This window comes from Aythya marila, assembly GCF_965140915.1.
Source record: "Aythya marila genome assembly, chromosome: 6".
Taxonomy (NCBI): Eukaryota; Metazoa; Chordata; class Aves; order Anseriformes; family Anatidae; genus Aythya; species Aythya marila.
In genome coordinates, this window is record NC_139047.1 from 25,369,184 (window position 1) to 25,389,200 (window position 20,017).

Genomic DNA, 20,017 nt, shown 5'->3' on the forward strand with positions numbered 1-20,017 from the left:
TGATTTTGATCCTGTCTTCCTTAACATGTTTTAAAAAATGAGGAACTCTTGGGGAAATTTGTTTAAATTAGCTTGCAGAAAAGGTTGCTTTGTGCTCTTCGGCAGAGTTCAGGTACTCGTACATGGAAACCACCTAGAAGAAAGGCCTGAAACTCGGGGTGTTCCTTTCTCATGGCGCTGTGGCCCGCTCATACAGCTGTTGGATCTGCTGGGGCTTGCCTGTGTGTGAAGTTAATCAAAAATGGCTATTCTGTGGTAACGAAGTCGCTCACACCCTGCTGCAGCCTGAATTAATTTTCAAGTTTAAGCAAGCTCCCCATTTCCATGCTGAGAGCAGGCAGGGGACTTCTTCCCCGTGCTCACGGAGGGCAGGGCAGGGGCCAGCAGTCCGAGGTGCAGGTAGGAGGCTCCTCGGGAGGCTCGCTGAGCCCTGCCGTGGGGAGCTGGAGCCCTGCAGATCTGGGGGAGCTGGGTGTGCTCTGCAGGCAGCCCTGGGTCGGGGCAGTGCTTGCAGGGAGCTGGCGGCGCTGCCTTCCAGCCCTGCCTGCCTGCAGCTGCCGCTCCCTTGCCGCTCAGGAAGGTCAGGTTCTGCTGGGATTTCAGTCTCGGGGCACGAAGCAGCCTCCTGGCTGGTGGCAGGGCTCGCCGGGCGGCTCCCTGGCTGCACACAGCCACTTTGCATCGGCCCTGCAGGACCTGGGGGCTGCTCCCGCGGGGGCTCGGGCCAGCTCCGAGCTGTGCCGGGGCTGGCGCCTCTCCGGTGTGGCCCCAGAGGCTGGGGGTGAGCTGCTCCGGCACTGCCAGCCTGGGGATCTCGCGTGTCTCAGCCACTTTTTTCATCAAGGGCTTTGTTTGCTCAAGCAGGAGGCGTTCAGATTCGCTGCCCCAGTGCTTCCAGTCGGTGAACGCGTGGCTCCGGCTCCCCTCCAGTTGTTTACTGGGCCAGCTGTGTGCTCCGCAGCCCCTGCCCGTGCACGGGGCTTGACCCGCTTTCCTTGTGCACACAAAGAAAGTAGGGCAGCTTCTGGCTCTGGGTATTATTAGCCGGGAAACAAAAAGACGTGCTGCGTCGTTATCTCCCCCCTCCTGCAGGAGCTGACCTGCGCAGAGGAAGTGCTTTGGGAAGCAGCGTGGTGCTGCTGGGAGGGCTGTGTGGCTGCAGAAAGGGAGGGACCCTGACACCACATCCAAAAAAAAAAGCATCAGCTGGGTGCCTAATGCAGTCCCAGGACAGGAGAGGCTTCTGAGGTTGGGGAGCATAACCAAGCTCCAGTCATCCAGCCACGCTTGTTTTAACAAAAGCAAAAACACTTCAGGCCCTGCTTTGGGCTGCAACAGGGCAGGGTTCAGCCTGGGAGCACCCTGAGCCCCTCGTTGTGCATCCCCTGAGCCCAGCGTTGGCCGTGTACCGTGGAGGCCAGCGAGGGCATGGATGGCTGAAGGCCAGCAGTCAAAGCAGGACCCAGACGGCTCCCCGCTTTCACTCCTTAAGGCTCCTGTGTCTTGCCAGTGACCTGCCTGAGGGTTTTGTCCTCACCTCCGTGGGCGGGCGCTGATGGTGGTAGCTGCGCGAATATTGATTACTAATCAGCTCTTAGTTAAGCCCCAGATTTGCTGCCTGTCGCTAAAGCTCCTTCTAGGGAACTGCTGGGTGGGTAGCTGCTGGTGTGAAGCACAACCAGAGGTTTTTGTCCTGACCTACCTCGTCTGATGCCCTAAAATAGAGCAGTGCTGCTCGTATCCAGCTTATCGCAGCCTCGCAGCTGTATACGAGTAACCTATTTTGTGACACGCTTTGTCTTTTTTTTTTTCCTCCGTTCTTAATTTAACCTGTAATACTTTTTATTTCTTTCAGAATGGACTGCTGAATTGGGAATTATTGCAGACCCAACAGTACAGCACTGCTCCTTGCTTCATCTATTGCTAGTTATTTAAATTGGACTTTTAATATCCTGCCAGCTGCTGTTCACACACACATGGTGCATTGTTGCCATTCTCAGAATTGCATCTTTGAAACCCAGACCCTCCGTAACCTTCATCGAACAAAGAGGCGACCTCCTGCGTCCGTTCGAAGAGGGATTTGTCGGACCGCCTGCCCTCTAGCTTTCTTGCTGGTGCTGTGTTCCTAAGACACCATGGAGCCCAGTATGGAGTACTGCTTAGCGCAGGTGCTGCAGAAGGATGTCGGGAAGAGGCTTCAGGTTGGCCAGGAGCTGATAGATTACTTCTCAGATAAACAGAAGTCAGCTGATCTCGAACACGATCAGACTATGCTGGATAAAATGGTTGATGGACTGGCCACCTCCTGGGTCAATTCCAGCAATTACAAGGTAAGGCTTGTCGGATGGGATTTAATTACAGTCAGAAGTTTCATGGGCAAGTGATGCTTGATCTAAGTGGAAGCTGTACAGCATGTTTCTGATACGCTGCTCTGTGAGCTGGTAATTACGCTGAGTCAACCGGCCGTGTCCCACTTCTTGGTAGTTAATAACTGGTGTGATAGCAAGGATGCATAACAGTAACACTTCAGCCAATTGGCTTTATTCTTGGTGTTCACAATTTGTGCTGTCCCGATTTCTTTGTCTACCTTGTTTCACCTGTGGGACTCTTTGATCATCCCACTGCTTGGCAGTGTTGATGATTTCCTGCCCTATAAAAAACGGTATGTAAAGCTGAAAAAAGCGTGCATATCCAGCCACTACTTTTTCATGTTGTCATTAATTCTTTCTAGATGTTTTTTCTACTGTCCAGGGGTAATTTAAGTACAATTGATTTATTGCAGCTTGCTGAGGAAAGGTAATGAGCAAATCTGTGTTGTGTTGAACGTAACCATCTCGCATCCACAGGCATGAGCTATGGGATGTGGAACCCCGCGGCCCTGTTATCCCTGTCACGTTGCTTCGTTCCCCACAGCCCTTAGTAAGGAAGTCCTGCTGCTGCCACGGGGCTTCCTCACTGGGAGGGGTTTACAGCTGTGGTTTGGGAAAGTCCTGTCCCGGTCCTTTCCCAAAGCTAGTGGGCTACTTACCCCTGGTACAGGGAGGGCCGGGAGGTTTTGGTACTTCATGGTAGGTCCAGGAAAATTTGAGAGTAAAGCCTCCTACAGGCGTGGTGGTGAAGCTCGTTCCTGGGAGCTGTTGGAGTGCTCTCACGCAGAAGTGAAGGAGAGGCTGACTGTGCAGGTTGTGTGTCTGTTGGAGCAGAACACCCTCAGATTAATTGCAACTGTTTTAAATGGAAATGTTGATGGTAAGGATGCTGTATCTTGGTCAATGTGTTCTGCACGGCTGCATTTTTGCTTTTCATAATAGTCAAAAAGCAACTGCAGTGGAAGCTGCTTGGCATGCAGGAAACAAAAAACCCAAAGCTGTTGGAGGGCAACCTGATCAGCTCATGGATGAGTGAAACAGCCCTAAAAGTGGGAGGCCCGGCATCAGTGCCCTAAAGCAGCCCTCTGGGGTGTCAAACTACGCTTCCTTGGTCAAGGTTTAAGCCATTATGTTGGCAGTCTGCTTCTCTGCTTGCCTCTCTCCCTTCATCTGAGCAAGTATCGGCTTAAAACAAAGGTGGAGATCACCTGTGTGATCGGGAATTTCCTAGCAGGTGTGCTCGCAGAGGGAGGCTGGTTTGGGGTTCCAGACCCCGCAGCTGGGAGAACATCCAGGTGATTTATGGCTGCTGCCCAGCAAGGGCTGTGCTAGGGGGGTTGCACGTTATCGGTGGGAAAACATCAGTGAAACAAAGAGAAAGGGCATCTCGAGAGACATCAGTTTGCACTGAGAGGAGCCTCGTTTGCTGCTGCTCTGCTTCTACAGGGAGGGCTTCAAGTTGCTCAGGTAATTGATTTGAGCTGTGTAAGGCATGGTCTTTGTTGGCATTTTTAGGCTTTTTTTTGTACACTGCTCTTATACACCCAGGACTGGGGTCCACTACTTGAAGAAAGTTTCTCCTCGGCACTTTCTCATATCGAAAAATGGTAGGAGAGGCTCGTTTGGAGTGAAAACGGGCAGCGGTCCCAGTAAAGACCTAACTGGGTGAAATGCATTGCTTTTGGGGCATCTGGGGCACTCACTGCACAAGGTGTGCTGGCCAAGGGGAAGGTCTCACCTCACCCTTGCATGGGACAATCCCTTTGCCCCAGGGCTGTGTCCCGGTGCTGATTTTTGCTTTTCTGTGCAGGACTGCTGATTCGATTCTTTTCGCTCCTAATGGGTTTTGTTACTTACAGAGGGATCACGCTCTTAAAAATGAAATATATAGTGAAGAGTTGCAGGGAAATGTTATTTCCCCTGACAGAGCTCGTAATTGTGCTAAGGAAGGCAGCCTTCCACTCTTATCTCTGTCTGCATATCAGGCATTGCAAGAGCATGCTTGGCTGAGCTGAAGAGAAGTAGAACTTAGATAAATTAGCTGGCTTTCTCAAACTCTGTATTGAATATTTTTTGGGTTTCTCTAATTGAGGGGTAGAACAGATGGCGCAGGCTTCGTTTAAAGTGGAATCCATTCGAGTGACTTCAGCTGATGAGTGGTTGTTCGCTGTAAGCACCCGTTTGTTCTCTGTACCGTGTTTGTTTGGGTTGGGATTCGGTGGAAGAAGCCCTCATTTAAGAAGCAGATGTGCATGGGTTTGGGTTGGTGCATTAATCTGGTGGGTGTGCGTGTTGTTGAATATTTAGTGCGCGCAGAGAGAGACTGCGCCGTCTTGGGAAGAAGAAAAGAGTAAAGGGTTTCCAGACGGCTGTTAGCTGCTGAATTTGGGGGCCAGGGTGATGAGAAGATGAATGATGTGTGCCTTTTCCTCCTGTGTGCTTGTGCTGCAAAAGCGAACTTAGCAAAAACAGCCTCTGATTGCTTTGGGGTGGGGAGAAGTGCTGCCTTAGGAAGGGCTAAAGGTTCGCTGGGCTCAGACTATGTGCAGGATGTGCCCCATCCTGCAGTGCTGGACTCCAGTGCTGTGGGGCTCCTACTAGCTGGGTTTTCCTGCCGTAAGCTTAGGAAGGAGCAGGGCTTTGGCTCCAGGATGTCCAGCTTCCTGCAGGCATTGAAGCTGTGACTTCCCAGCAGCTCCAGCTGACGGCCTCTTTGCCCTCTGGGTCGGGTCGGTCTGCAGCAGCCGTGCCTGCCCTTCCAGCCCCTGCGTGGCAGCTCGATGGGATCGTGCTGCAGCTCCTACCTGTCTGGTGGCAGCAGTGCGAGCTGGGAGAGATCAAACTCGACGGCAGCTTCTGTCCTTGGTGCTCAGGACAGGAAGAAATCAACTGCTGTGGCAATCAGCACCGAGGTTTCCCTGTGGATGTGTCTCGCTCCTTCCCAGGTAGCAGTGCCACGTCCAGCAGAGCCCCTGTGCTGGACTAAACAGGACAGAGGTTTGTTTCCTTGGGTCTGGCTGGGGGTCTGTCCAGCTCGGTGTCTGTGGTCAGAGGTGAGCAGAAAGCCTGTGTACACAGGGAATGTCCCCTTGGCATGCCCCTCTGCCTTGTGGACTGGAGCCCCTGCTGCTGCTTTCTGCCCAAACCTGACTTCCCGTGGGGTTTTAGTGCTGGGATGGGCCCCGGGCAAGAGCGGTGGCCGTGGCGTGTGCGGGCTGTGTGACGGCCAGCCCTCTGCTCCGTGTGGGACAGAGCCAGCCAGCCCCAGGGCTCGCCGCCCTCCTGCTTGCTAAATTGAGAGGACAAAGCTATTCCCCTAATGCTGGGGTAGCGTTTCAGCTGCAGCACCGGCGTGCTCCCAACCAGACTTTGTTCAGAGCCCTGGCACGGCTCCCCAGCCCTTGGGAAAGCTGCGCCGGGTGCGCTGGCTGCAGCTGGTGCCCCTGAGGAAGGGGCAGGTCACGGGGGTTAGCCCCCAGTGATGGGGGCACGCTGCTGTGCCGGGCCTTTGGGGGCCCTGCCGGGGAATGTGCTGTGCAGTGCTGCTTGCCTGTGTCCAGGGAAGGAATTTGGGCTGCGACAGGTGCAGGGAAGGGCAAGCGTGGTGGTCAGGGGCTGGGGAGCCCGGCCCGCCAGGGGAGCCGGGGAGCTTGGCTTGCTCAGCTTGCGGGACGAAGGCTGAGAGGCAGCGTGACTGCTGGCTATAAATACATCAGAGGGGCACGGCGGGGAGGGGCAGCGACTGCTGAAGCTAAAGGGCAAGGTTAGCACGGGAGCAGGGGGGTAGAGACTGGCCACGAGTAAATTTAGGCTGCCCGGGAGATGAAAGCTTCATGCAGCAAGAGCACTGACAGACGAGAAGGCTTGAAGAGGAATAGAGATGAGCCAGACATCCATTCGGTTTTAGGACTGATCTTACAATCATTTTGAGTAGTTTATTGTTATTCCGTGTTATATTCTCTATAGAATAACAGGATTATCCGTGGGTATAGCGGCAGTCCATTTCAGCCCTTTGTCTCTCTGGAGTGCCTGAAACTGCCATAACGCTTTGAGGAAACGTGAATGTATGAAAATGCGTGCTGGCTCTGGTCCTTACAAAGCCCACGGGGATTTGCAGAGCCTGTCCATGCTGCGCCTGAGGCCACGTGCCTGTTGGAGCAATGCATTTACCTCTGGAGAAGAGTTAGTGCCCGTGATCCAGCTCCCCTTGGGTTTTGCAGGGAGCGGGCTGAGTGTCGGGGAATCCTCCTGCCCCTGGCACGGGGGTTCCTGGCTGAGGATCATTACCTGGAAGCCGTTCTTGTCTCACCCTTGAAGCCTGAAAAATCACCTCCTAGGAATCCCCCTGGCAGTGGGATCTGGTTGCCTCTATTTTAAATTGTTTTGTAAGCAGGGTTGTTTTTGTCGAGCCTCATTTCCTTTGGCTCTCGCTGTGCAGAGTCGTTGGTATCTGACGCTGCGCTTTTCCTCGTGTCTGATGGAATTGGTTAAAGTTACGGGGAGAGGGAGAGCATCTGAATAATATATGCAGAATACAACTATATAAGCATCTTTTCCTTAAAAATCAGACTGCAAAATCCCTGATGTGCAGGAAGTACACGTGTTTCTCTAATCCTGGCTCAGTTTTTGAACTTCTGCTCCGTCCTTAGCTGTGCTCGCTCTTGGGGCAGCCCGCTAGATGAGGCGGTCTGGTGCAGGGCAACTTCCACAGTGGTGGCTGGCCCCGGCAGCCTTCCTGTGGCCTTTTGAGACTGAGCAGTAAGATCCCCTGCGTGTTGGAGGATGGTTCATGAGAATAGAGGATAATTTGGTTCGTAAGGGCCCTCAGGGGCCACCTAGCTCCATCCACCCCATCGGTGTCACGGTCCGGCCCCTCAACCCAGGAGGGAGCGGGTGGGTCACGGTGGAGACGAGCAGTCTCTGATTCTCTCCAAGTGAATGCTGCCTCCCACGAGCTGTTCATTACTTTCCTCCTAGATCACATCTCGTTTTTAACTAGACAAGACCTGCTATGTTCCTCATCTGGTGCTGCGCTCGTGCCAAAGATGAAGCTTTAAAACAAAGCAGCATTTGACTATTCAAGAACCAGAGCAAAGAGTCGCGGTCATCAGAGCGTGGAAAGCAAGACAGCTTCTCGCCAGTGGTGGGGCTGGGAGATGAGCTGCAGGAGAATTGGTGGGAGTGGGCCCAGAGCTTTAACTGGACATGAGCGAGCTCTGCTGGGCTTGGCCTCGTGTTGCACGGCTCCCTCTGACTGATAGCAGGTGGTACAGTCACCTTGGGTCTAAAAGGGAAGAGTTGCAGTGAGCGCATCACAGTTCATGCAGTGGCACTGACAAACGCCTGCGTTCAGCAGGGCTTTGTGTCCTCAGTGTAGGTGAGAAGGAGCAGGGAGCACCCACAGCCTTGCACCCTGCGGGACGAGGGGTGCCGCTGGTGTGCTGCTGTTGTGTGTGTGTGCTTGAGCTGCTTGGCCCCCAGGAGGCATTTCTCCTGCAGTAATTGGTGCTGTGTGGGAAGCTGGGAGTGCACGGGGCTTTCAGAAGGTACCAAAAGATAGAAATGTTTGATCTGCTGCCTGGCTAAAGCCTCTCACCCAGGCCTGAGGAGCTGCCCTGCCTGGAAGTCTGCCGTCCACCTTAGCTGTTTTCCTTCAGAAAGCTGTCACCATGTAGGATGGCCAGGCTCTTTGGGAAAGCCTTGCTGAACTCTGGAGGCCTCCTTGGGGTCCTTCGGCTTGGAGAAGTCCTGTTTCTCCTGCGGCGTGCTTCTGTCCCACGCTTCTCTGTGCCATTGCCTTCCTTTGTAATTGTGTGTAAATAGTTGTGCAGTGACTTCTGTTCTTCTTGAGGAAAATAATAGAAAAACCTTTCTTGTCATTTCTACAGTTAGAAATGGAAACTTCTCAGTAGTGCCTTGCTCACTGGTAGGCAGAAGTGCCAAGGATTTAAGAAACATCAGAAGGCAGAGGTACTGCTCTCCTTCCAGAGCCTTCAGTCCCTACCACGAGTTTCTTGGGACAGGACTGGGGCAGCTGACGGCCTGCAGAGCTCTGTGGTGCGTTCCCAGGGTGCTGGGGAGGTGGTTGGTGTTCAGCGGGGCGGGAGGCGAGCCAAGAGAAACCTCGGGGAGGGCAGGGAGGCGACTCGAGCCTGCTCCTGCTGACTTCAAAGCCACCAGCAGACGTCTGCACTGGCGTCTTCGGGCTGGGAGGAGGGAAAAGAAAGGTGGTGCTGGGGTGGCTTCTGGGGCATCAGATGGGCGCTTGTGGCAAGGGAGAGCAGCAGCTTGGGAAAGGGAAGGGATGGCAGGAAACAGCTCTACAGCCAGGCTTGGCCGAGCAGCAGCAAAAATGCTCTAAAAGCTGCCTGCTTGAATCAGGAAAGGTGTGGTGGGGCTGGGACAATGGGAAGTCTGCTGCCCTTAGCAGCTCCTGCTGCCATTAAAGTCAGACAACACTCAGACGGACCCCACCTGCTCTTAACACATGCCCAAATGCAGGCTCCTTGGAGGTGGGGCATGATTTGGGGTGAATAACAATAGCACAGCTAGCTTCTGAAAGACCCCTCCCATTTTTCTTAGGTTTAACTCTTGACGCGCTTGCAGTAAGTACTGGGGGTAACTAATCCTATTTACCCCTTTGTTACACAAGTCAGCGTGATTGAAATTTGTGGTTTTCCCATTCTCCTTATTGGAAGCCCAAGAATCTGTATTTCCTTGTGATACTTTTCGTGGTTTTGAAGTGAAAACAACATTGCTTTTCTTAACGCAGCTTTTTTATGGGCAATTAAATGCAGCTTTGGATCAGCACTTCCATGCCAATTAGCGGGCGCTGTGTGAATGTGGCATCTCGGTGTGTTCTGTGTGAAGAGCGTTATGAAATGGAAGGTGGGGAAAAATCCTATCCATTACGTCTGTTCTGTGGTGGTTGTGGTGTTTTTTGGGCTGCCACAGAATTGCCACGAGGACAACGTGAGCCCTCTGCATGTTTGTGGCCCAGTGGAGTGCACCAGCATCCACCTGTGATCCGGCCCTGTGGAACTCGGATTATCACCTGGGGAGCTATACGAGAAGTGAGGCTGTTGCCTGTAGGCTCACGTTTGTGCTGTAATAACCCCCATCCTCACCAGCAAGGCGTACAGGTAGCACGCTGCAGAAACAAGAAAACCACTGCACGTAATTTGAGGGGGAAGGTGGGAGGGATCCTGTCTTCTGCAGGTGAGCAAACCGCTCACGTCTGCGTTTGGTGCGCTGCGTGCGGTGCTTGTATGGGTAAAGAGAAATAAAGCAGTGCTCAGCATTCCGAGCTCGCATCTTCTGCCTTTATTTGATTCAAAGATCTTAAATCAGGTTAAGATGGGCTCTTACTCTGTAACAGGTACAAGGGCTCAGGGTGAGGTGTGTGGAGGAGCTCCCAGCACAACCTGGTTACCTGCGGCGTGGTTCGGGTTCCTGTAAGGCCTGGAGGTGCGCTCTGCTCCTCTGAACGGGGGCTGAGCGCGGGGAGGGAGATGGGAACGGACCCAGGTAAGGCTGAGGGGGGCCCTTAGCCACAGGATTGTTCCCTTCCTCGCTGGCAGGCTCAGTGTGTTTGTGGCTGGCACACTTCAGCTGCGTGTGGGGATTGTTTTCAGCTTTGTGGCTGCGTCCTGAGCCTCTGCTGTTCAGTGCTCAATTTAGGAACACTTGCGTACCTGCGAGATGGCTCCTCTCTCTTTTATCTGGCATCAAAAGATGAAAAGGCAACTTGAAAAGCAGCGTGCGTTGTTCATTTGACTTGCACAGCTCATCTTCCTCCCAGTGCAGCGAGCTCCAGCTCTTCACTGAGAGCAAGTCGGTGTCTGGGCACAGGAGTCTGCTGGGGGAGAGGCAAGGAGCAAAGTGTGCGGGTCCCAGAGGGTCTGTGGGGCTCCCTCTGGTTGCTGCTCCTTTATTAGGGATGGATGGTAAGCGATCGGTCTGCAGCAGGGCTGTTGGAGCCTCACATGTTGGTCCTCAGGTGGTTTTCCAGGCCTGCTGGGTCTCGGACTGTGGCGATGGGCTGTGGCTGCTGGAGTGCTCCCACGCGGCACAGCCCGTGTCCAAGTCAAACACTTGTGCTGGAGTCTTTTGGGGGCTCCTTCAGTGCAGGTGGTGCTGCAGGGTGTCTTTAAACCAAGACAAAACAAGAAAAAACACCCCTTTCTCCTAACAAGTCCTGCCTGTTAGGAGGAACCCCTGCTTCTCCCCAGTCTTGCAAGACCTGATGTAGAAATCCCTCATGCACGTTCTTTTCCCCCACCTATCCTGGAAATGGCTGGGTTGGAGCTGCACGGAGCTGCTGACTGGCATCCGTAATGCTATGCACATCCTGAAAGTCTTTGATGCGAGATCAAAAGAAAGAAACTAAAATGGTTTTGCAGGGATGAGATTAATATATATATTTTTTAATTCTGCTTTTCATCCAGAAGGATCTGGAAGTACTTCTCAAACCAGCAAAATGGCTAAACCCATCGCTTTAGCATGCTCACCCGTCACTTCAGCGTGCTCTGTAGTCACCAGGCAGTGGTGCAGAAGGGGGTGTGCAGTCTGTGTGGCAAGGCGATCCGACAGAAAACAACCTGGAGGCCGGCCAGTGGATTTCCTATCTCTTGCTGGCCATTCCCTGCTCTTGGGGAGCTCTCACGTACCAGGTGATTTTGGAACCTCCTCGGCCCGCTGGATGTGGCCGCTGTGCGGTGCCATCACGGCTGCTTGGAGGGAGAGGCACAGCACCAGTGTGAGGAGAACATCTGCCCCCAGAGATGCTGTGCCGGGAGGAAATCCTTGCCTATTTCTCACCCTCTTCTCCTCTTGCCTGCTGTGTGCCCCTCTGCAGATGGCGATTACAAGCCAGAGCCCGTCCGTCTGGGCTGCTGGACCATGAGGAGCCAGGTGGGAAGTGCCTTTCTCCTGCTGCAAAGGCTTGCTGGGCAAGCAGGAGCCCCGCAGGGGTTAGGGGTTAGCTCCGGGGGAAAAGGTGTTTTCTCTCCTGCTTGCATGTATGTGCAGGTGCTGGAGCTAAAGCCGCATGCAGGTGCCTCTCATTCCCAGTTAATGATGCTTTGTGCCCCCAGGGCTCCAGGAGGATGCTTAAAGAAGGGAGAAGCGAGCTGGCGGGACCCGGTTGCTGGGGCTGCTCTGTTTGCCCAGCTCCTGAAGCAACCAGGGTGGATTCGCTCAGGAGCCACGGGAGGGGCAGGGGCTGAGCTGGTGGCCCCAGCAGCAGGTGGCTGTGCCTGCAGGAGGGCAGTTCGTGGCCCTAATCAACTAAAGCGCAGGGTCTGAAGTGAGCTTTATGTTGAGTTGTGTGGCCTGAATGTGCCAACGTTAATTCCTTCTTTCATGCAGTGCCTGGCATGTGTGGGCTGTAAATTAGACGTACGGGTGATCGGAAAGCTTGTCTGAATCACCAGAAGTTTCAGAGCTGTTGTGTGCTGGTAAATGGCAGAAAAGTAAATGTCCCAAGCATGAGGAGTTTCGCTGGGTCTCGGGGCAGCTCAGCCTGAGGGAGTCCAAATCCTGCTCACCTCTTGCAGCGGGAAAGAAGGGCTTCTCTGACAGAGCCTCCATTGTCCGGTCTTCCAGGAGATCTCCTGGTGTGCATGCTTCCAGCTTCCCAGAGTTGGGCCCAAAATGGTTGTGTAAAGCAAGTCCTGCTCGTGCTCCTGTTGTGGTTAGGGTCACTGGTGTAGGGTAAGGGTCCTGCGGGGAAGGAAAGGGTGGGTTTGGGTGTCAGGCGTGGCAGAAGGGCTCTGCCTCTTACCTTGCCTGTCCCCGCTCTGTGGCTGCCCATCGCTCTTCAGCTAAGCCAGTGCTGCACAGTCTGGCTGAGCAGGGTGTCAGCCTTGCCCGGGGGTAACTTTGATTTGCCAGTGTCATTTCTATCTGCAGTGGGTCGTTAATAAGAGTCCATTGCCCGTTCGCCTTCTGTTGTTTGTGCAGGATGTTCACCAGCTGGTAAATGAACTTTTTGCTGCTCTTAATTGCATTTCTAGTGGCAAGGAAGAAACCTGGAGGCTCTGCGGGCGTTGTAATGTGGGGTCCTTGGGAAATGTCTCATCCAGTTCCTTGTTCAGAGGTGACAACCCCGTGTGCCTTGAGGTCTCGTTCAGCTCCTGGGGACAAGGTGTGGGTGCAGCAGCTGCCCTCAGGTCGGTGTTGTGTGGGTGTGAGGGCCACGTCCAGCTCCAGCCCTGAGCTTTGGCTGGTGAAAAGTTAAAAACGTGTCAAAAGAGTGCGGGGTCTGTGTTCTCTTGGGGTTCTTTCCTACAGAGAAAGAGTTAAAGAAGAATCTGTGCTCTGCTTCCCTTTTCTCGTGTTTGTGGCACCTTTGATGTATGAATGGGAAAGACAAGGCACAGAATGTGCACGTGTGCTCTCAAAATATTTTCGAAGGAGGGAGGAGAAATCTCTTTAAATGGCGATGTGAGCCTACAGAGGAGCTCTGTGTGGACACTTTTCCTGCACGTATGGATCTCTGGCCCCTCTGTGTGCCTGGGCTGCTGGCACAGCCCCAGCGCTGCAGGCAGGCCCCTGGGGGGTGGCCAGATCAGGCTGTTTCCACCATACAGACTGCACTGCTGGATCTCACTGTGACAAGTTTATGATAGCAGTACCGCTCTGCAGCTCCAGAGGAGGATGTGAAAGCTCTTGCAAACCACCAGGTTATATTTTCCCCTCATTTTGCGAAGGTGCAGGGAAGTGCTGTTAGCCCCTATTTTGCAGGAGGAAATAAATGAAGGGCACACAAGAGGCGTAACTGCAGTTGGATTCCCTTTGCAATCCTTTGATGCTGCTCCTTTTGTGGAGGCTCAGCAGCTGAGCTGTTAGACTTCTCTGACAACGTCTGCGCTGAAGCAAAAGCAGTGACGGGAGCTCTCTAATCAGCACCAGGGCAGTGCTATCAGGATATTTTATTTCTTGGTGTTGTCCTTGGGCATCGCCACATCTGAGCTCCTCTTTGTGTGAGCGATGTTTCCTGGCCCGATGTGTGTAACTCTGCCTGTTCTCCTGCAGCAGGCTCCGTGCCACGGGCTGCAGGGGGCTCGCAGGCAGCAGCTCTCCTGCTCCCCGAGCGACGTTGCTGCTGACAGACCGACGGCGAGGAAGAACAACTGGAGCCTATCGCTGTGCGTGGCTCTGAACTCTGCACTTTTATCGCATGTTGTCAAGTTAAACAAAACTCCTAGAGAAATAAACCAAAAGCCCGCTGCTCTGCGCACACACACACACACACACACACACGTGCTGTTCTTGCCACTTGATCCATGTCGTGCCTCCTTTCTCCTGCGTGACACCGGTGCGATGCAGGATTGGCATGGGTCGGGTCACGTAGCTGCAGCCTTCAGGGACCCCGCAGAGACGTCTGCATTGTGCTTCTGTGCCTGGAGAAGGATCCAAAAAAAAAAAAATCTCTGTTGCTGTTTCGCTTCCTGCCAGCAAGGTCTTGGTGGTGACACAGCAGCTCATTAAATCCATTCATAAATTAACAGGACTGCTTCTAACTGGATAACATCAAGCTCCTGCGAGTTTTAATGAACTCTTGGAATTAGTGGCAGCTGAAGGCCTAGATGGTGGGACCCAAACAGACCAAAGTGCTTTGTGTAAGCGTGCCCAACCTGATCTAATTTGGAGCAGGGGTGGGGAGCACGCTGAGCTGCTGGCCTCTGGAGCCCCCTTGCAACCTGATTGTATTTGGTGAGCCCTCTTCTGGCTCTGAAGCTCAGAGGGCTTTTGTCTTGTGCCTCCGTGCGGAATGAGCAGTAGGGCTGGCTGGGATGGGAGGAGACAAACGTAATGTCCAGCCGGTACGGGTAAAAGGGATGGGGCAGCATGGAAGGGAGAAGCTTCGAAGATGTGGAGGGTGCTTGTAGGAGGCATTGGTGCCTGTGGTGCTGCGGATTTCAGCTTAAGCTGGCACCTAATCTGCATGTTAGGAAATTTCACTAGGCCTCTGCTAGAATCCCTTAAATAAATCCTTTGAACCTGCCTGTGGTGGCTGGTTCGACTGAGCTGATTGCGTTGCAAACTACAAATATTTTTACACTGCTTTAGTGGAACCAGATGATTTTTAACTGGAGTAGTTTGGGAGATTATTGCTCCCTTTCCTCTTAGGGGAAACGTAGCTCGTAGCCAGCAGGCTGTAGTTCCTCTTCAGCATTGCTTTGCAGCCTGCAGATCTGTGCTGTAACAGCCTCAACCCGTAGTGTGACACCATCTTTTTACTGTCCTGTATTCAGTTGCTTCATTTCTTGCAGAGGGTGGTGAAAGCAGTGGGGGTGAGCAGAGCCCGTCCAGGAGGTGGAGCTGCCCTGTTGGCTTCTGTGCTGAGCTGGGTGGGTTCCTGCGGTACAGGTGCAGCTTCTGTTCCTCGGTGTATTCCTGTTCCTTAAGAGAACCATTTGAAATAATTAATCCACGAGCTAGTGCAGTTAAACACTGAATTAATTCCCTTCTCGTATTAACCCCCAGGAAGTGAGGGATGCTTTCTGTGGACTCTCAGCCTGAATGCTCGTCCAGTGCAGCTGAGACACGGGAGTGTTGATAGGAGCTATTGGCCTTACCTGCTTAAATGTGTTCCTAGAAGTACTTGGAGAAGCCAGGATGTGTGCGGTTTGTCCCGATAATTTTCCACTTGTGCTCTCAGCCACTTTCTGAGCTCGTTCCTTCCCCTTCAGAAAACGCTGGCCCCGTCACACAGCGCAGGATGGAGCAGGGTAGCCTGCTCCAGGTGGCAAAACCTCCTTGGGTTTCCGTGCACAGCGTGGCCTGGGGGTGTTCCCGAGCTGAGATGTGTTGCGCTGCGCTCCTGTCCCGTAGCTGTGTCTGCGGGAGGGGGCTGAGGCCGCCCGCCTGCAGCTGCTGGGGCTGGGGTGGGAGCTGGCAGAGCCGAGCTCCAGCTGGCGCCACGCATCTCGGCAGTGACAGCACGGCACAGGGGCAGACGCGTGGCTCAGGGGGAGCTGAAGAGGGGGATGTGTTTAGGAAGGAGGAGAAAGCTCGTTTGCTGTGCGGCTGGGGCACGTGCTGGCTGCTTCTGGCGTGTGGAAAGCATCGCCGCCAGCTAGCACTGACCCTCTGCGTTCAGGGGCTCGCTCAGGTGAGCAGCTCAGCAGTGGGACTGGGCTTGGAAGTGCCCCATCTGCTCTCCACCTGCATGTACAGTTTTGTCACACCAGCTCTTGAAATCCTCCTCTCTTGTGATGCTGCGCACTGGAAGAGCTGTCCGTGAGCTATCAGACACGTGGTCAGCACCTGCTTCATCTCTTGTAGCTAAAACCTGCGTGAAGATCTGCTGAGCGTGCTGGAAGAACAGCTCTTCTGTGTGAAAACGTGGCTGGGATGCTCCTTTTGGGATGCTCCTTTTGGGATGCTCCTTTTGGGATGCTCCTTTTGCCAGCTGCTGTGCCAGTTGCTGGGAGAGCCAGCTCAGCCCTAGCTGTGCCCAGAGGCTGGTAGCACAGAGCCGTGGCTGCAGGTGAGGGGCACGTGAGAGGCCTCTTTGCCTTGCTTTTCGTGGTTAAATGTAGCCTGGCTTTCACCTTTCCCTGCAGCTCCACTGCCCAGTAAATCCATCGTGGTGTTCTTTCTAAATCATTGAACCGTGGAGGCTCTCTGGCAGCTATAACATCAGCTGTTTATTTACTTGGCTGCTTGCTGCGCTCCTCAGCACTTCCCAGCACTCTTTAGCAACAGAAAGTGAAAAAAGGCCGTTTCTGGCAGAAACCGAGGGGGAATTCCAGGCGGGGATTTTGTGCTTACCCGAGCTGGGATTTGGGCAGAATTCAGGCCCTTGCTTACATGGGCAGTGGTCTCAGTGTGGTTTTTCCTTTTGCAGCTAGCAGAGGTATCTCGGATGCTTCTTGTTTTCTCTGTGGAGTTCGTTGTTGGGTCATTGGGGTGTTGGGGATTATGGCAGCGTTTTTGGATGCTGTCGGGCCCCTCAGAAGCATTTCTGCTTCCACCTACAAGGTGCTGAGCATCCTGGAGGTGCTGCTGCTGGAGCTGGTTTTTTGTTTGTTGTTGTTGTTGTTTTTTTGTTGTTGTTTTTACTGGACCCAGAAAAATGGTTCCTGGGGTTTTCTGCTGTTGAGCAAGAAAGGTCCCCTCGTGCCCTAGTGGTAGCTGTACAAACCTCCCTGTGGTGCTCGCTCCTGACGAGTTTTTCCTTAATGCTCCCAGCATTAGACTTGAGGCCCCTGGGGTTTGCTCCACTCTCGAGCTATGCATTATTTACCGAGCTGCTCCTCTCCTCCCAGACCTGCAAACGAATGAGGGCGTTCGTTAACCATTTCTTTTGCTCTCTGTACAGTTTCCTTGCTGCTAGCTCAGCTGCCAGACAGTCGCTCTGCTCGTGGGCGTTGCTGCCCTTTGTCGCTGTCCCAGGCGCTGTGGGCTTTGGATGGGCTTGGTGGCTGGACTGTGGGCTGAGCGGTGCTCCTCAGGTGCTGCTGCTTGGTGGGTTCTTACAAACAGAGGTTGGAGGTGTGAGAAATGCTCGAGCTCTGTGGTTTTTCCCTGTTCTCTGAAATCCAAAACAGATGTCTGGCCTCTTGTTGGTACCTTAAAACAGAACAAAAGTCACTATAGGGCCGCTCTGTTTGGAAACTTAAATTCCCACACTAATTAATTAAATTTTCTAAATCCTCCGTATTTAAGAATCTGTCTGTGGATGAGGAGAAGCGATGTTTTGCCACGCTCCAGTGGCAAAACTTCCATCCCGAGCAGGCAGCTGCTCCTGGAGGTGTGGCTGTACTGAATGACAAATCGATGGCCCCGCAGCCAGAATCGCTTGTGGCTTCTGAAAGCACTGTGTGAGGGGCTGGATGGCATCGCGTGGCTCCGGAGAGACTCGGAATCGATAGACCAGGGCTCTTCCCCCTGCTCAGCTCTTCTGCCACATCCTGGGGTCGTGCCAGTGGAACCGATGGTGCTGCTGCTGCATTTTTGGTGCTTGCCAAAGTGTGCTGGCAGGGGAGCGCAGGTGGCAGGGGTCTCGCGTTCATCCATTGCTGGGGGTTGTGTTACTGCCCCCTGCCCCCATACACGTGCTTGGCTTCAGGACTAAAATAGCAAGCGCAGGGAGCATCCCTTGCTGGATCTTGGGGGTGCGGATGTTCTGTGCCCTGAGGAGTTCTGGCAGTGCTGGGGGTGCTGCCATGGCTCCTGTGCTTGAGGCTTGTGCTGCCTGGGAAGGGCTCTTTCTCACCCGTGTGTTGTATTTGTTGAGTGCATCGGTGCTTCTCCAGGCCTTTGCGTATCGAAGGTTATTGAAGAGTATTTAAAAATATTGTTTCTGTGGCTGAATTCTTGTGTAATTTCTTTTCCGTGCTGCTGAGACTCCAAGCCCACCACACTGATACAGGGAGCCACCTGCAGGCCTTTCAGTTCCCCCCCAAGGCGCTGGGGGCAGGTGCTTTGAGTCACCAGAAGCGAGCTTTGCAGTGCAGGACCCGGGTGTGTGAGGGGTGCAGGCACACCCGGGGTACCTAAGGGAACAGACCCTGTTGCGGTGCTGCCGTGTTGCTGTTCACTTGGCGCCGGGCAGGCGGTGCCGCGGCGCGGTTCCAAAAATTGCGCCTCGCTCTCAGAGCGGGCGCCGTTTGTGTTGCCTGGCGTTAGCAGTGCCGCCCTCACCACGCGTTCATCGGGCGGCCGCGCAACCCCAAGATAAGGACGGTTGCGGCGCCTCCCCCCGCGCCCGCGCTAAGGGACGGCCGAGCGCCGCCCAGGTCACGGCGAGGGGACGCGCGCGCCCGGCGCCCCCCGCGCGTCCCCGCGGCTCGGGGGCGCGCCCCGCGTGCCCGCGACCCCCCTCGCTCGCGCCCCGCCCCTCCCCGGCGCCGGTTGGAGCCGCGGCGGGGGCCGGTGAGGCGCTACCCAGCGTGCCCCGCGCCGGCGGGGAGCTGATTTGCATAGGGGGCGTGGTCTCCCCAGGAGGGGTGGGACCGGCGGCGGGAGGCGCCCGTTAGCGCCGCCTGGCGGCCACCCGGCGGGGCTGCAGGCAGCGGGCACCCCGGGGAGCAGAGGTTTAAGGGGAGCCCCGCGGCTGAGCCGTGCCCGTGCTCTGCTTGCAGGTGGTGCTCCTGGGCATCGACATCCTCTCCGCCCTGGTGTCGCGCCTGCAGGACCGCTTCAAGGCCCAGATCGGCACAGGTAAGGGGCCCACACACAAGGTACAGGGGTGCAGGGCTGCAGAAATGCAGCTTGGAAAGAGGCTGAGCCTTTGTAACGGGGGTAAAAATAAAAATAATAAACTGGAGGAAATAATAAACCAAAGCATGTCAAAGCAGTTTCCTTCTGAGAGGTTGGGGTGTCGCTGTGCTCTTCCTGCAGTGCTGCCAAGTTTGCTTGACCGGCTGGGAGACTCCAAAGACTCGGTGAGGGAGCAGGACCAGACCTTGCTGCTGAAAATCATGGATCAAGCTGCTAACCCGCAGGTACGCCTGACAAACCTTCACAGCGTGCAAGTGAGCGACTGGCTGCTGAGCAAGGAGCTGCTCGAGACCTTATGGCTTCAGTGCTCTGGTGCTCTGCGGGGTTGTTAATTCTTTCTGGGTTTTCCTTCTATCAGAAGGCTTCTTCCCCTGTGCTCCTGTCCAAAACTCATCTTCTGCTTCTGTAAAAGTATTCTAGCTAGCAGTGAGTTAGGGGGAGTTCAGCAAAGAATAAAAAATTGGTCCCACCTAAAAATGGTTTCCCGCCTGTCCTGTTCTGCTGGGATTGATGTAAAGCTTATGTGTGAGCTCCAGGGGTGTTGTAGTGCGTGTCTGCTCTGTTTCCTTTTTCCCTGTCTCACCTTCTCTTGTCCTCCGCAGTACGTGTGGGACAGGATGCTAGGAGGATTCAAACACAAGAATTTCCGGACGAGAGAAGGGATCTGCCTCTGCCTTATCGCAACACTCAATGCGTAAGTGCAGCCCCCCGCAGACCCAAGCTGTGCACGCAGGCGTGCCCCAGGATTCATGCTAGTTTCCTTCTGTTCTTTATTGCCAGATCTGGAGCTCAGAGCTTAACGCTGAGTAAGATAGTGCCACACATCTGTAACTTGCTTGGAGATCCCAACAGCCAGGTGAGTGTTTGGTGCGAGTTGCTTCTTAAAGGTGTGCTGATTATCCTCGTCAGTAATTGGGGCTCTGGGTTCTGGCTGACAAGTTAGCTGACCATGCTGCCCTCGGTCAGTGCTGACTGGGAATCCTTTGGTTAATTTTGAATGGGTAAGGTTTGAAACATGTCTCCAACAACATCTAAATCGCATCAGAACTTCAGCAGAACAGAATTGGTCTGCAGGTGATGTGAACAGAACAAAAACCTGAGTGCAGGGGAAGCTGGGGGATCCCTCTGGGCCCAGTGCAGCATCTGAGCACCTTTTAGATATGAACCCCTCTGGGCAGGGAGGGCAAAATGGGACCAGTCTGACAGCCTAGCCACGAGTTGTGTGAGGAGGTTGTGAGTAAGGGCTGGAAGCGAGCTAGGCTGGATGGGAGCCTTAAATCCACAGAACATGTCAAAAAGACGTACTGGAAAAAAAAGAGCCTGTCACTTCCATCTGCTTTCTGGGGCAGGCACCTGGGGAAAGGGTTTGTGTTGGCCATATTTCCATGGCTGTTAGGGCCTCCACTTGCTAA

The 20,017-nt window shown here is 54.1% G+C and overlaps 1 protein-coding gene across 6 annotated transcripts in view; it reads left to right on the top strand.

Annotated features, from left to right (window-relative positions):
• Positions 1 to 20,017, top strand: part of CLASP1 (cytoplasmic linker associated protein 1) — a 147,994-nt gene that overhangs the window by 4,364 nt on the left and 123,613 nt on the right. For all 6 annotated transcript variants that reach the window (XM_082763322.1, XM_082763318.1, XM_082763316.1 and 3 more), the window contains exons 2-6: positions 1,856 to 2,330; positions 18,467 to 18,545; positions 18,726 to 18,829; positions 19,208 to 19,299; positions 19,386 to 19,461. In XM_082763322.1, the coding sequence (XP_082619448.1) occupies positions 2,136 to 2,330; positions 18,467 to 18,545; positions 18,726 to 18,829; positions 19,208 to 19,299; positions 19,386 to 19,461 (546 nt within the window). In that variant the 5' untranslated portion in view covers positions 1,856 to 2,135. The remainder of the gene's footprint in view (positions 1 to 1,855; positions 2,331 to 18,466; positions 18,546 to 18,725; positions 18,830 to 19,207; positions 19,300 to 19,385; positions 19,462 to 20,017) is intronic.